The 12,369-nt window shown below is 35.2% G+C and overlaps 3 protein-coding genes and 1 long non-coding RNA gene across 5 annotated transcripts in view; 2 read left to right on the forward strand and 2 right to left on the reverse strand.

Annotated features, from left to right (window-relative positions):
• The window catches only part of LOC100185729 (cell division cycle protein 27 homolog), a 9,674-nt gene extending 5,378 nt beyond the window's left edge, over positions 1–4,296 (forward strand). Inside the window, exons 18-20 of the mRNA XM_009859262.3 lie at positions 3,005–3,213; positions 3,293–3,461; positions 3,975–4,296. Coding sequence (XP_009857564.1) covers positions 3,005–3,213; positions 3,293–3,461; positions 3,975–4,072 — 476 coding nt within the window. The 3' untranslated portion in view covers positions 4,073–4,296. The remainder of the gene's footprint in view (positions 1–3,004; positions 3,214–3,292; positions 3,462–3,974) is intronic.
• LOC113475779 lies at positions 18–617 on the forward strand. Its single transcript, XR_003397552.1, has 3 exons — positions 18–28; positions 284–401; positions 507–617. It is a non-coding gene; the product is annotated as an uncharacterized LOC113475779 (long non-coding RNA).
• Positions 4,213–9,330, reverse strand: LOC100179427 (DNA polymerase eta). Of its 2 annotated transcripts, XM_026840540.1 has the most exons (17): positions 9,073–9,330; positions 8,592–8,726; positions 7,786–7,914; positions 7,503–7,570; positions 7,229–7,395; positions 7,052–7,155; positions 6,865–6,984; positions 6,579–6,768; positions 6,355–6,515; positions 5,995–6,059; positions 5,854–5,934; positions 5,531–5,794; positions 5,387–5,472; positions 5,253–5,327; positions 5,006–5,198; positions 4,584–4,794; positions 4,213–4,458 (listed from the first exon to the last, which is right to left on the reverse strand). In XM_026840540.1, exons 1-17 carry the CDS (start codon positions 9,231–9,233, stop codon positions 4,311–4,313), a joined length of 2,358 nt encoding a protein of 785 aa, XP_026696341.1. In that variant the 5' UTR covers positions 9,234–9,330; the 3' UTR covers positions 4,213–4,310. The 2 variants fall into 2 exon arrangements, with proteins under 2 accessions (XP_026696341.1, XP_026696342.1); XM_026840541.1 differs by lacking the exon at positions 5,854–5,934.
• A 9-nt stretch (positions 9,331–9,339) lies between these two features.
• LOC100177090 (ceramide synthase 1-like) lies at positions 9,340–12,004 on the reverse strand. Its single transcript, XM_009859261.2, has 7 exons — positions 11,636–12,004; positions 11,374–11,530; positions 10,969–11,149; positions 10,662–10,823; positions 10,224–10,374; positions 10,034–10,146; positions 9,340–9,673 (listed from the first exon to the last, which is right to left on the reverse strand). The coding sequence occupies exons 1-7, from the start codon at positions 11,876–11,878 to the stop codon at positions 9,646–9,648; spliced, it is 1,035 nt and encodes a 344-aa protein (XP_009857563.2). The 5' UTR covers positions 11,879–12,004; the 3' UTR covers positions 9,340–9,645.
• Between the last annotated feature and the right edge of the window lie 365 nt (positions 12,005–12,369).

Here is a 12,369-nt window from a genome sequence, read left to right on the forward strand (position 1 = left end):
CTGCAGCTCTAAGTCTTTCCACACCCAGGTAAACAGATGTTCATAACAAGGTTGGCAAGCCAGCAAGGTTATTCAAAATCGTAATCAACCCATATAACCTAAAGGCCATTGTTTGTACTGTTTGCTATTTTTAATGGAATTTAGTACATTGTATTTAAATATATAAATATATTTCTAAATATATATATTTATTCTTTTTTATTATAATTTATCCTTTTTTATTATAATTTAATTAAGGTATTTTATACATATTTCTTTATTCAAAACAATATATTTGTATTAGTTTTGGTGTGATGCCTCTTGTTGAGACTCCAAGTCCAGCTTGGGAGCGATCAGTGACCATGATCACTCCATCGGAGCTCACTGCACCTCCAATGGATATCAATCCTCCAGTTAAAAAGGTAACGATTTTTATTTTATTGATAACTTTAGAACCGGTCAAAACTCTGATTTACGCGTTTTACCTAAAAAAACAACAGACAAAGTTGAAACTTTAACTCTTGCAGATGATAAACAAGACAATCAAGGAAAAATGAACTTACCAACGCAACTGGAAAACTTCTTTTTTCATCTGAAAACAGCCGTCGTAGTCAGGAGGTACAAATCTCAACAAGCGAGGCTCCGTCCGCACTTCCCTCCACACGTAGAAGTACACGAAACTACTCAAACACTGGCAGTTCTGTCAAGGTTTGTACAACCTATGTTTAACTGACTGTTGTTGTACTTGTTACCCAAAAACTTCATATTGTGATTTGCAGGAGAATACAAAAAAGACGACGAGAGGAAAGCAAGCTCAACCTAAAGATGTTTTAAAGAGAAACACCCGTCTAAGACACACTAAACCCTGTAAGATTAAAAGCAAATTATTTTTGTACAACCTGTTGTTCAGACTTCGTTCTGTTGGTTAAATTGTTTCTTCTCGTAGTAATATCGGATGGGACTGTGCGTGATTTATCGGAAGAAATCAACAAAGTGGATTCTGGTTGTGAAAAGTCACATTCAACCACTACTAATGCTACACAAGTCTTGTCCGCACAGAAAGCTGCAATTGGTAAGTTTGTGTTCATAAACTTATATAAGTATTGTAATATAGCTAAAGATATGGTTTAGCTTTCATTAAAACAACGTCTGTTATGTTTTTAATCTCATTGTTTGCTTGAACCCTCTACTGTGCAATGGTTACTGTGTTTCACATTATAAGCTCAGTTGTTAATCTCCAATAATTACAGATGGATTAATGTCACTCTTATGTGACATGGGCAAGGCACTGGTGGCCTTATGTCACTATGATTGTAGAAAAGCGATTTCCTGCATTGAATCTTTACCTTCAAATCAGCGTGATACATGTTGGTCACTCTCACTACTTGCACGTGCCTATTTTGAAATGACCGAATATAAAAAGGTAAATACTTCATTGGCCTGATTGTATGTAAAAATAACAGCTACAAAGATTTAAGGGCTTTACATGGACAAATGCACTTTACTATACAAACACGCAGGCAGCAAAAACATTCAATGAACTACGTTCCATGTTTCCTCACCAAGTATCTGGATTGGCTCTCTATAGCACCACCTTATGGCATTTACAAGACAACATCGCACTGTGCACTCTTGCCCACGACCTTAAGAATGTTGACCCCTTGTCTCCAGAGGTAGGTGTTATTGTGGGAACTTTCACACCACCCCTCTTATTGTTGTTTTCTTGTGTTTTTAAAAGACGTAAATAAACGAATGAAAACTAAGACGAGCACTAAATAACGACATAACGACATAGTTAATTATGAACCACCCTGATTAAGGCACTTTGCACAAATCATGTGTCGAAGGCATGAATGTGCGCCTTTTTGTTGTGCGTGTGCACGGGGACTCCCATAACATTATGTATCAAAATTTTGCTTTAAAAACAACTAATAAGTTGTTTGTATAACATATTTCTTTTATTTGTATTTAATTGTTTTTTAAAAACCATCACACATATTACTTCCACTCAGACATGGTGCTGCATAGGAAATTGCTTCTCCCTCCGCCGTGACAATGAAAAATGCAATCAAATTTTTCGCACGAGCCGTGCAGCTTGACACACATTATGCATATGCTCATACACTACTAGGTCACGAATATGCATATAGTGATGACAATGATCGTGCCATGGCAAGCTATAGGAGGGCTATACATTGTGATAAAAGGCATTATAATGCATGGTAAGGTTTGCTATAAAAGCCAAAAACAGTTATTTAAATGAATAATTTGTATTACAGGTATGGAATTGGATCTATTTATTACAAACAAGAAAACTTTTCTCTTGCTGAAATTCATTTCAAGAAAGCTTTGTCCATCAATCGAAAAAGTTCTGTGCTGTTATGTCATTTAGGTGGGTTAATTTTTCTGAAGTATTCAAATTTGTTCTATTTGTTTATACAAATTTATAAGATAGCAAATTTAGCTGATAATAAATACATTTTACTGTATCGCTTAAATTTTTGAACCTTTTTAAGATAATTTTGTTATGTTTTTGGCAAAAGGTGTTCTTTGAATCTATTATTTGGTGAACGTTTTTGTTGTAAGTTGTCATATTATCACTACACATCCCAACTTCCACCCTCATATCTTAGACTAAAATTAGGAATAAATGTTCAGATTTCATATAAACCTTAAAACCATTCATTTCAATCGATAAAATTATTTCAAACAAAAATGATTGAAGGATCCTTTATACTATCGCACCTTTAAACTGTCTAATTGACAAGTAAATAATACTTAAGTTAAGAGGCACACCAAGTGTGACATACGTAATAAAAGACTGAGTATCTCCTTGTGAGCTAGACATTTAACACACATCGAATACTTTACTTTTTAAAAAAAAACAGGCGATGATACGAATGTTAGCAAACTTTTCTTGTGGTAGTGTGATGCTCATTCACTATTTAACCTTTTTTCTAAAGTTGTAACCTGTAACATATGTGCCTTTTCATTAGTGGTTTTAACCTACATTACTTTTGTATAGGGATTGTTCAGCATGCACAGAAGCGTTCCTCTGTTGCTCTACAAACCTTAGCAAACGCACTCACCTTAGAACCACGGAATCCACTCTGCAAGTTCCATCGTGCCAGTATTTTATTTGCCACTGAGCAACACAAAGAAGCATTAAAAGAATTACTTGAACTGAAACTAATCGTTCCAAAAGAAAGTTTGGTTTATTTTCTTATAGGAAAGGTTTGTTGCCCATAGATGCGTTGAATAAATCCCTTATTATTAGTGACCTATTGGGGCTTACAATATGACTACCTATTAGGTTTATAAAGTCCTTGGAGAGAATCACCTTGCAATGATGAATTTCTCATGGGCTCTTGACCTTGATCCGAAAGGAATCAATAACCACATCAAGGAAGCCATTGATAAACAACAAGGAGCAGATGACGGCTTTGACAGCAGTCATCTTGGTTCACAAACACGAGATGCAGGTAAAATATTCCTGTGTTTTTATCATATAGATTTTTTTGTCGAACAGTTCATTCTTTGACCGAAACCGCTACATAATATGATCTCAACAATTAATTTTTAGACTTAAACTGCATAATTAGCAAATAGTTAACAATTGCTCTGATCGAATACAGTATTTTCCGAATATGTCTTAAACATTAAACTGTGCATAGCATTCGATGATCTGAACCTATTACTGCTCAACAATGTCTAATTAGGAAGTAATTTGTACATTAAAATATTAAACTAAACCTACTATGTATGTGGGAACAAAAACTTTCTCTTACCTGTTTTTTTACCTATGATATAATTTTAGTTCTAACACTACCTAAACCCACACGGTACAAGCGTTGTTAAATGCATACCAATTCATTATCTTTTAGTATATTTGCTTTTCATTCAGTAACTAATAGGAACTGTGCATACTTTACCCAAGCAATTAAGATGTTAAAATGTCAAATTGTGTCAGTGTTGACCAAATTCTAATTTTACAGATGAATCTGGAAGCACTGCTGACATTATGAATTCAATAATAGATGAAGTAGAATCTACTGAACACGAAATGCTTGCTGATAGTGATGAGAGTTTATGATATATTAACTACTCTAGTAATATTTGAAACTGTTTCGCATCATCCGCCCACTGCGAATTACCTCTTTATCTGCTGAGAATTTTTCAGCTGAAGTGAAAAATACAGAAATAAATAAAGTGTAGGAAATTACCACACTGTTCATTTATAGAAAAAAACATTTAATAATATGTCATGCAATTTGGAAGTACAACAGATATAATAAACTCTGAAAGAAACAAAGGCAACAAAAGTAAGAGTCTCAATTTGCATTCAAATCTTGAAGGGCATGAAAGTTTGAATGAGTTTCTATTTCTGTTAATGCAACATTAGTGCTGCAGCGGTCACAGTGGTAAGTTTCTTCTTGAACAAATGAACTCCATAAACTTCCATTCGCTTTTGGTGTGGCACTAAACAAAGAGAAGGCATTGGTTGATAAACAGAGGTGAAAAAAACATTCTTCTATCTTATTTTTTTAACTAGCAAAGACACTCTAAACAGTTATTTGAATAAACACAACAAGCAAAGTACAAACCGTTTTTGTGGCTCAAAGAACTTATGGCTGTTGGTTGGGTTCTGTTTTTTATTCGTAGAGGTAGTAAGGTCATGGGTGGAAGTTGGTTTTAACTTTGTATTTAATCTTTGCTTCTTTAATGCATCTTGTATTGCGGCTGCTGCTTGTGTACGTGCTCGGAAATATCCCATTGGTACAGAAGTAGCATTCCCCAAAGGAACATTTTCAGCACCTTTAATGCATGAATAACTGCTGGTTACAATACTTAATCGCACAGACAATCAGTTTAACAGCATGTGTCATAATGCTGAATTCCAAGTTTCAGTCTAGCACAATTTAGTGATGTTGTCACAATTGCCCATTTCACAAGCTTTATCATAATAAGTTAGTTCCATTCATAACTATTCAGTTTATTTACAATTTATCTGTGTCCAAATTTCTACCTTTAGTTTGGATGCCTAAATTCTTTTGATCACTTTTTGGTTTAGATTTTTGAACCAAAACACTGCTGAGTTGTGGTTTCCCAGAACCGAAAAATCCAGTTATAGATTTCTGACCACTTGTAGGTTGACTTTGTGCAAGTTTTATCTTTTTAGAAGGGGACTCGGATGTTGAAGGTTTACTTCCAGCACGAATCTATCAACAAAATTGGAATGAATATGATCAATGTTAAAACAGTATGCACATTACCTCTTCTTGTAAAAACTGTGGTAATGAATTGAAAATATTCATATCCACCTTTTTCATGTCATAAGTGTGTTGACTCTGTAGATATAAGGAACACTATGGTTTTACTGTTGGGTATATGTGCATAACAATCTTACCAAAGCAGGAAGTCCATTGATTCGTTGCGAAGATTTGTTGTTTTGCTTTACAGCTTCTTGAAGCGTTAACTGACCAGTGCTTCTATCTGAAATAAAGAGAGTTACACGACTTGAAATATTCAAGCTGTCATATTTAAACCTTACTTTGCTTGCTGTCCAAATAAGCGGCTTCTATTTTACATGAAGCCCCATCACCTGATTTGTTTTCCAAATGTGCAAAAAATGACTTTTTTTTACTGACACCAGATTCGGTCTGATTGCCACAATTTGAGGCACTACTTGTTGAGAACATGAACTTTTTGGCCAGATTATTTTCTTCAGACATAGGATCTTGTTGTTGCACCGCTGATTTGCTTGGAGAAACAAGAAATGTATCGAGAGAATTTCTTTTTTTCTTTGTCGAAATTTCTGTAACATGAATGAGAAGGGAAAATACAAACAATAGAAAAAAGATATATATTTATTACCTTTCGTTTTTTCAGGTATCTTATTTGCTGGTTTTATGGCTTTAGCAGATGCAAGCATTGTTGCAACATTACAAGATGATTCTACAGTAAAAGCAAACAACTTCATTAACAGCTCAATAATAATTACCAACATTTACAAACCTGATGATTTACCAATGGATTGAAAATTTTTGGCTGAAATCCCAATATTTGTGATTTTTGGTGACCTATTTGTGGCAAAAGTGATTAGCTCTCATATCTCTAGTGTAACGTATATGGGTTCTAAGCTCGGTACTGCTACCACTATGGGAGTGTGTGTCCTTAAGCAAGACACTTAACGACAATTGTGAGAGAACTAAATTGACAGACACACATTGCAAAAAATGTCCAGAGAACTAAATTCATGGTAACTCGTAAGTGGGTGCGATGTATTTTAAACAGAACACCCAATTTATAACGTCTGTCATGCCCCTCCACCAGGGATAAAGAAGATCCTTTTTTTATTTAATTTTAAAAATTTACCAAGTATCTGACTCTTTGTCCTGGTTCGTGTTAAGTGTTTCCAAAGTCGCTAAACACCTCATTGTGATGTCATCAACATCATAACGGCTGATCGGGCAAGTTCTTGAAATTGGTTTTTTAATTCCGATATGAATTGTTAGAGCATGAGAAACTCTGTTGTTCTATAAATAAACAAAAAAATGAATACCACTATGTGTTGATTTATGGACCCATACAGCACAAACCATTTGCTTGTCTTTGTTCAATCGCTCGACAAGTTCTGTCGTCAGGCATCGAACCCAATGCTTTACTTTATTACGAGATCCAAGAGCATCATTGCCTGTGAAATTTTTACTGCATCCAACAGATTGCGCAACATGTCGTTCCTTCACAGGTTCATGATCAATCCCATGACATACTTCATACAACCACAACCTAACGTGAACAACTTTTTGAAACAATTACATCATAAAAAAATAATACTACATTTTGGAATTTATACCACACATATTAAACTTATTCACCACCCACCCTGTTTTTTCTCCAAATCCATCAACTAAATGTTGCTTTGTCTGATTGGTAAGATGACCTATCTTCTCCACTCCAAACCTGAACATGATTTCTTTCCCCAACTTTCCTCCCAAGTTCCTTCTGCATTGAACATCATGTTAACCTATAATCACAGAAAGATAGAGTTACCCTGAAGGCTGAAACCCACATTTTTCCAATCTTGATTGTCTGAAACAGACCGGCCACCATGTTGAAAGGGAGAATGGTCTGTTTGTTTGGTTTGTTTATTCCACATGAAAGCTTTGAAAGCATCTGATGACAAAAACAAATAAACAATATTAAAAAATATGTCAATTGTCAACAGATATAGTTGTTTATAAAACACCTTATTATGAGAGATCCCAGCAGAGCAACGAAAAGATGTTTGCTGATAAATTGCCAACCTCATCTTTTCCACAATTGCTGCAGCAACCAACAATCTCTCTGCATCTGGGTCTGAGTTTGCGCTGTCCCGATACGCCGATAATCCTGATTCTCTTGCGTTTGTAGTATCTGTATAATACACAGGTTATCCTTGCATGCAATAGAACATGGGTTTCGCATTTCATTAAATAAAATTGAATACAGATGGTAGTAAGAATTTTTAAACATGATCGTACCATCACAAGAATCTTTCGGATATCCAACCACATAAGTATTTCCCATCTGTTCTAAATCAGGTAGTATTCTGAAATAAAAACAAATCTTTACTTACTATACTATGTACAAACAACTACAAAATACGATACTTACGTTTATCTAAAAAACACAGCACAAAACTTTTTTTACTATTTTTACAACTAAACGAAGCTTTAAAATTATTTTTAGCTAATCTAATTTACATATTCTAGTTTATTCCCAATGACACTATTTCAATACATGAGTTTGATAATGTTCTTACACCTTTTCTCTTTCATACTTGCATCCACAACAGAAGTAAGATCAATGTAAGCCTCATCAACACTTGCCCTCTCAACCACTCCGCCAAATTGAAGCAAAACCTGAATCACTTCAGCACCAGCATCTCGGTACCTATATGTATATATATCTAGTTATAAGTATATTAAACGATGAAACTATAAAACAATTAAAACACAATGTTCTTGGGCTTTTGGCTAACCTATTAAATATTTGAAGTTTAAACTTAAGTGTGGTGTATTGGTAAAAAAAATTAATAGAAATTTAAAACTCTTTTAAAATGTATGTTGCAGACTTGCAGTAATCAGTATGTATTTAAACCTCCTTTAGCCTCCAGCAATTGACCAATAAAATGTTTGATCTCATTTCTAACAGTCGTACTTTCGTTTTGTAAAATATTAAAAATGCACAAAACTGTAACCAAATTTTCCACATAAGCCATCAATTAAACAAAGATTGGATCAATAGCTTATAGAATATGTATTACTACGTTTATTTTCTACATTACAGATTACAATTTGTCGGGGGTTAGCACAAAACAGTGCAAAAAATGAGATCATAATGTGTAATGTGCCATATCATAGGTGTCATATTGCTATTGAGACATGAAAAATCTTTAACTAAACGCAAGTTCGGCAAAATGCATTGACAACTTAGCGAAGAATATTTTCACACATTTTCAAAGTTAGTTTTCGACATGAAACCAAAATACATAATGGACAAGACATTTTGTCGTTTTATAGTTAATTTGTACAACTAAGTGGTTACTAACTTTCCCCCATTTAACATACCTTGTTAAATCAGCTTTCCCATTTGCCATGGGTACTTTGCACAGAATAATTTCAGGACATTTGGCTTTAGCATCATCTCCTCTCATATTCCGTGTGACACCCTCATCTCTTGCTTCATAACTGACAGCAATAATCCTGTAGATGATTTGTTACTTTTGTACCATACATGTTTATTCAGGAATTATTCTAACCAGTAATATTAACAGCATATAACATGTGCAAGACGTTTTTTTTAAATATTTTTGCCAGGCAAAATCATTGAACACATTATAAAATGTAGGCACTCGGAAAGAATCCTTCTGTAGGTTACAATTTAAGCTGATGGAAAGTGTTGGAGTTGGTATTTAGGGGCTGATGGTTAGTGGTTATAGGTTTTATTATATTTAAGTAAGTGGTTAGCAGATTAGGAGATAACGTTTAACGTATATGGGATAATTCTTCACTAGCACCAAAAACCGGCACACAGAAGCTATAATATTACCCTCCTCCTTTCCACTGATTGTATTGCACCACGGCGCACGGTTTTCCTTTTAAACTCGAGTCCCGACGTTGTTCAACTTGGACGTAGAAGCAATCCATGTCAACCAGGACTACGACTCGGTTTGACGGAAACGAACTCATAGCCAAATTTGATTTAAACATACAACCACAACTAACTAGCTCAGTCTAACTTTCACTAATCAGCGTTACTATTTACACTAATAACAGCTCAATCAATCTAAGCGGCAGTGCAGATACTGTTGATTGGGGAATTTTATATTTGAGGTTTCACTGGATTGGGGGTTACCCAATTATTTAAAGTAGATGCTTGCAAGTAGGTTGTTGGCGATGTTTCTGTCGATGTTAAATCAAGAAAAACTGGCAACTACAAAAATAAAAAGCACCAAAAAATTGTAAAATTGCATAAATTTTTTTTTGTCAGAATTGTTTCATCGAGTTTTATGAATTCATTCGGACAGAGGTGGACACAGGTACAGTTTAGCTTCAAGGTTAGAGCTAAATCAAGCTCTGGAAACCTCCAACTTCATGACTGAAGAACCAGTTTATAACGGCATCAGTCCAATTTAACATTTGCTCCATTTCTACAAAAAGAAAATGTTTAAGCAAATACTTTGGCGCCTTGGTGCGAACTAAAGGTTATATATGGCGCGCCCGCCTCTAGCCCGAATGACACATATGAATCATACATACGGATTCGAGGCTCGAAGCCGCTACCATTATGGGCGTTTGTGTCCTTAAAGTTAATGGCAAGTGCTCCAACGTGTTGGTCTCTTATGAGTTGTCAAAATAATTAGCCGTGCATTAAAAAACAAACAAATGAAATCTCTAATAACCCGAAAGTTCTTACGAAGTCCGTCTATAAAAGCTGCCCGGCCACGTGAGACTTTTTACATTCATTCACATTCGAGGAACGAACTTTTTTGTATAGCCATACTTCTTACCGAGAAACATGATTGAAGGAATCATCGGGCGTTGGCGAATCTTTGTACTCTCTTGTGTCTTCCACTTTCTTACTTTTCCCACTCAAAATATTGAACGTCATCACCAAGATAAACTTTATTAAACAAACGCAATTTAATGACGACGTCTGAATTTAAAGTTCGCACAAGTAAAATATAACGTATAGCTTACCTTAAACCAATACATATGCAGAAAGAGTAGAGTGAGCATAAGTCCGTTTAGAAAGAAGTAGAATGGTGGATATGCAGTTTGGACTTGCCTGCTGATGTAAGCGCACGCGTACACTGCCTTCAGCGGATACCAATATAATCGGAACACAAACCTGATCAATAAAACATTTGTAATTTTTATTTTGTCTAAATAGAATTTTTTTATATTTCTGTTTATACATAACTAATATAGTGGTGGTGTGAGACGGGACACATTTAGCACCTAACATCCAAATATTCCTACCCTGTGTTAAACAATTAACAACGGTATACGGTAGTCGTGAGGATACGATCTTATATTTCTTTAAATGTTGTTTGTTTAATACTAAACCGGTGGAAGTAATAGAACAAAAAGGTGTCATCTTACCCAATATTACAATATTATGCGTTTCCGACTTACCACGAAATCGCAAACATAACGAAACCAATAGTAGAAAAAACACCACAAATATTCGACCAGCGTCCGCCTTTCGTTTTATAATAAACGGCAAGCTTGGTAACTTCTAAGAAGATGTCACTAAAGTCATGGAGAAACAACACCAGAATCCCAAGGTAAGTATATCTGAAGCAAAATGTAAGTCAGCTCAATGCCACTGAAACGTATATACTGCAGGAATATGGAGTCTGTCCGAACACGCGCAAGCAGATTAAAAATGGGAACTACTTCTTAAAACATACTAACGTCTATGGTACTTAACGTTTCGTACCTGAACAAATATGAAGCCGAGATTAACATCATTGTCACGACATGATGCAGTATTAAAACGACGGAATCTTTGCGCCATTCGTCCAGAACAAGTGTCGCGTGAACCGAATGAATGTAGAAGGTCATTTGAAACATGTACACGAAATAAATGTCTGACTCAACCGTCGAATGAAGCACCCAATCTAAACATTGCATTGTTGTAATTAATTAATAGCGATAATTGCAGTGCCAAAGGTCGGTTTGACGCTCAGAGCACAAATAATAACTGCATGATTGCTACAGCAGTTTCAAAACTAAAGTTCATGTTTTAAACTTCTGCTTTCAAATCCATTGATACTGTTAGTTTTTTAATCTTTAATGGACTAAAGCTAAAAAGCAAATCTGTTTTTAGCATCGTTCTTCTTACTTGTAGTTGCGTTAACGGGGTCGTGAAACAAATTGTATTGCACCAACACCAGATAAGATGAGATAAGCCACGCCACCGTTGAGAAACTGAATTTCCATAATGACTCTGGAACCTTCAATTCTTCTTTCTTTCTCAGGCCAGAATTTTTCGCGATAGGCTGTAAAGTTTAAAAATGTTAGTATAGGCTTATTTTAGAGTGAATGTTATGTTTTCGCTAAAACCGCGACGTTTGCTTGATAAACCACGACACAACTGTACTTACCACAAACAAAAACTTGGTAGTTACGCTTCTTACTACTGTCCACGCGACTGACAATACTACTAACAAAACGATATCTTGTACTGTACACGAACCTTCACGTTGCAAGGTTTTTAACCAGCTGGTAGGATATAAATCTGTCGTCTCAAGATTGTTCCAAGCTTTGATAAGTTCTGAACTAACATCAGTCACAAACTGGCAGTAAGTCGGTTGCGCAAATCTGTAGTGGTTGCTCGAGGCAGCCATGCTTTGATCGAATGGTTCGCGTCAACTGACGTCAATCCCGCAACAATAGAACGAGTCGGCTATTCGGCACACCTTCTTTGCCCGGGTGCTATTCTACCTGTCTCACTCGGTACCCCATGAACGCAACCAAGCATATAAAAGCAAGCTATATTTCCGTATAGCCTATATATACCAATTGAGCAACTTTTAAATCAAATAGGGAATATTTTGTACATGTATTATGCTGCCTTTATACAATCATGACGAACTTTTTAATAAAAGAACAATTTAAATAAATGCTTAACCAACGATATTAAATTGGTTTTATTCTCTTTGCACAACGTATGAATATATTCATGTGTACCTGTAAACTATAGGCGAATCAATGTGTACCTGTAATGTACCTGTAAACTATAGGCGAATCTTTTACCGGTTGGTTAATTTTTATATTAATTTTGTTAAATGTGTTTTAAAGGTTTTTCTCAAAGCTTTTTTGAATCTAAAAAAACGTC

This window comes from Ciona intestinalis, chromosome 2 (assembly GCF_000224145.3).
Source record: "Ciona intestinalis chromosome 2, KH, whole genome shotgun sequence".
In the NCBI taxonomy this organism is placed as follows: domain Eukaryota; kingdom Metazoa; phylum Chordata; class Ascidiacea; order Phlebobranchia; family Cionidae; genus Ciona; species Ciona intestinalis.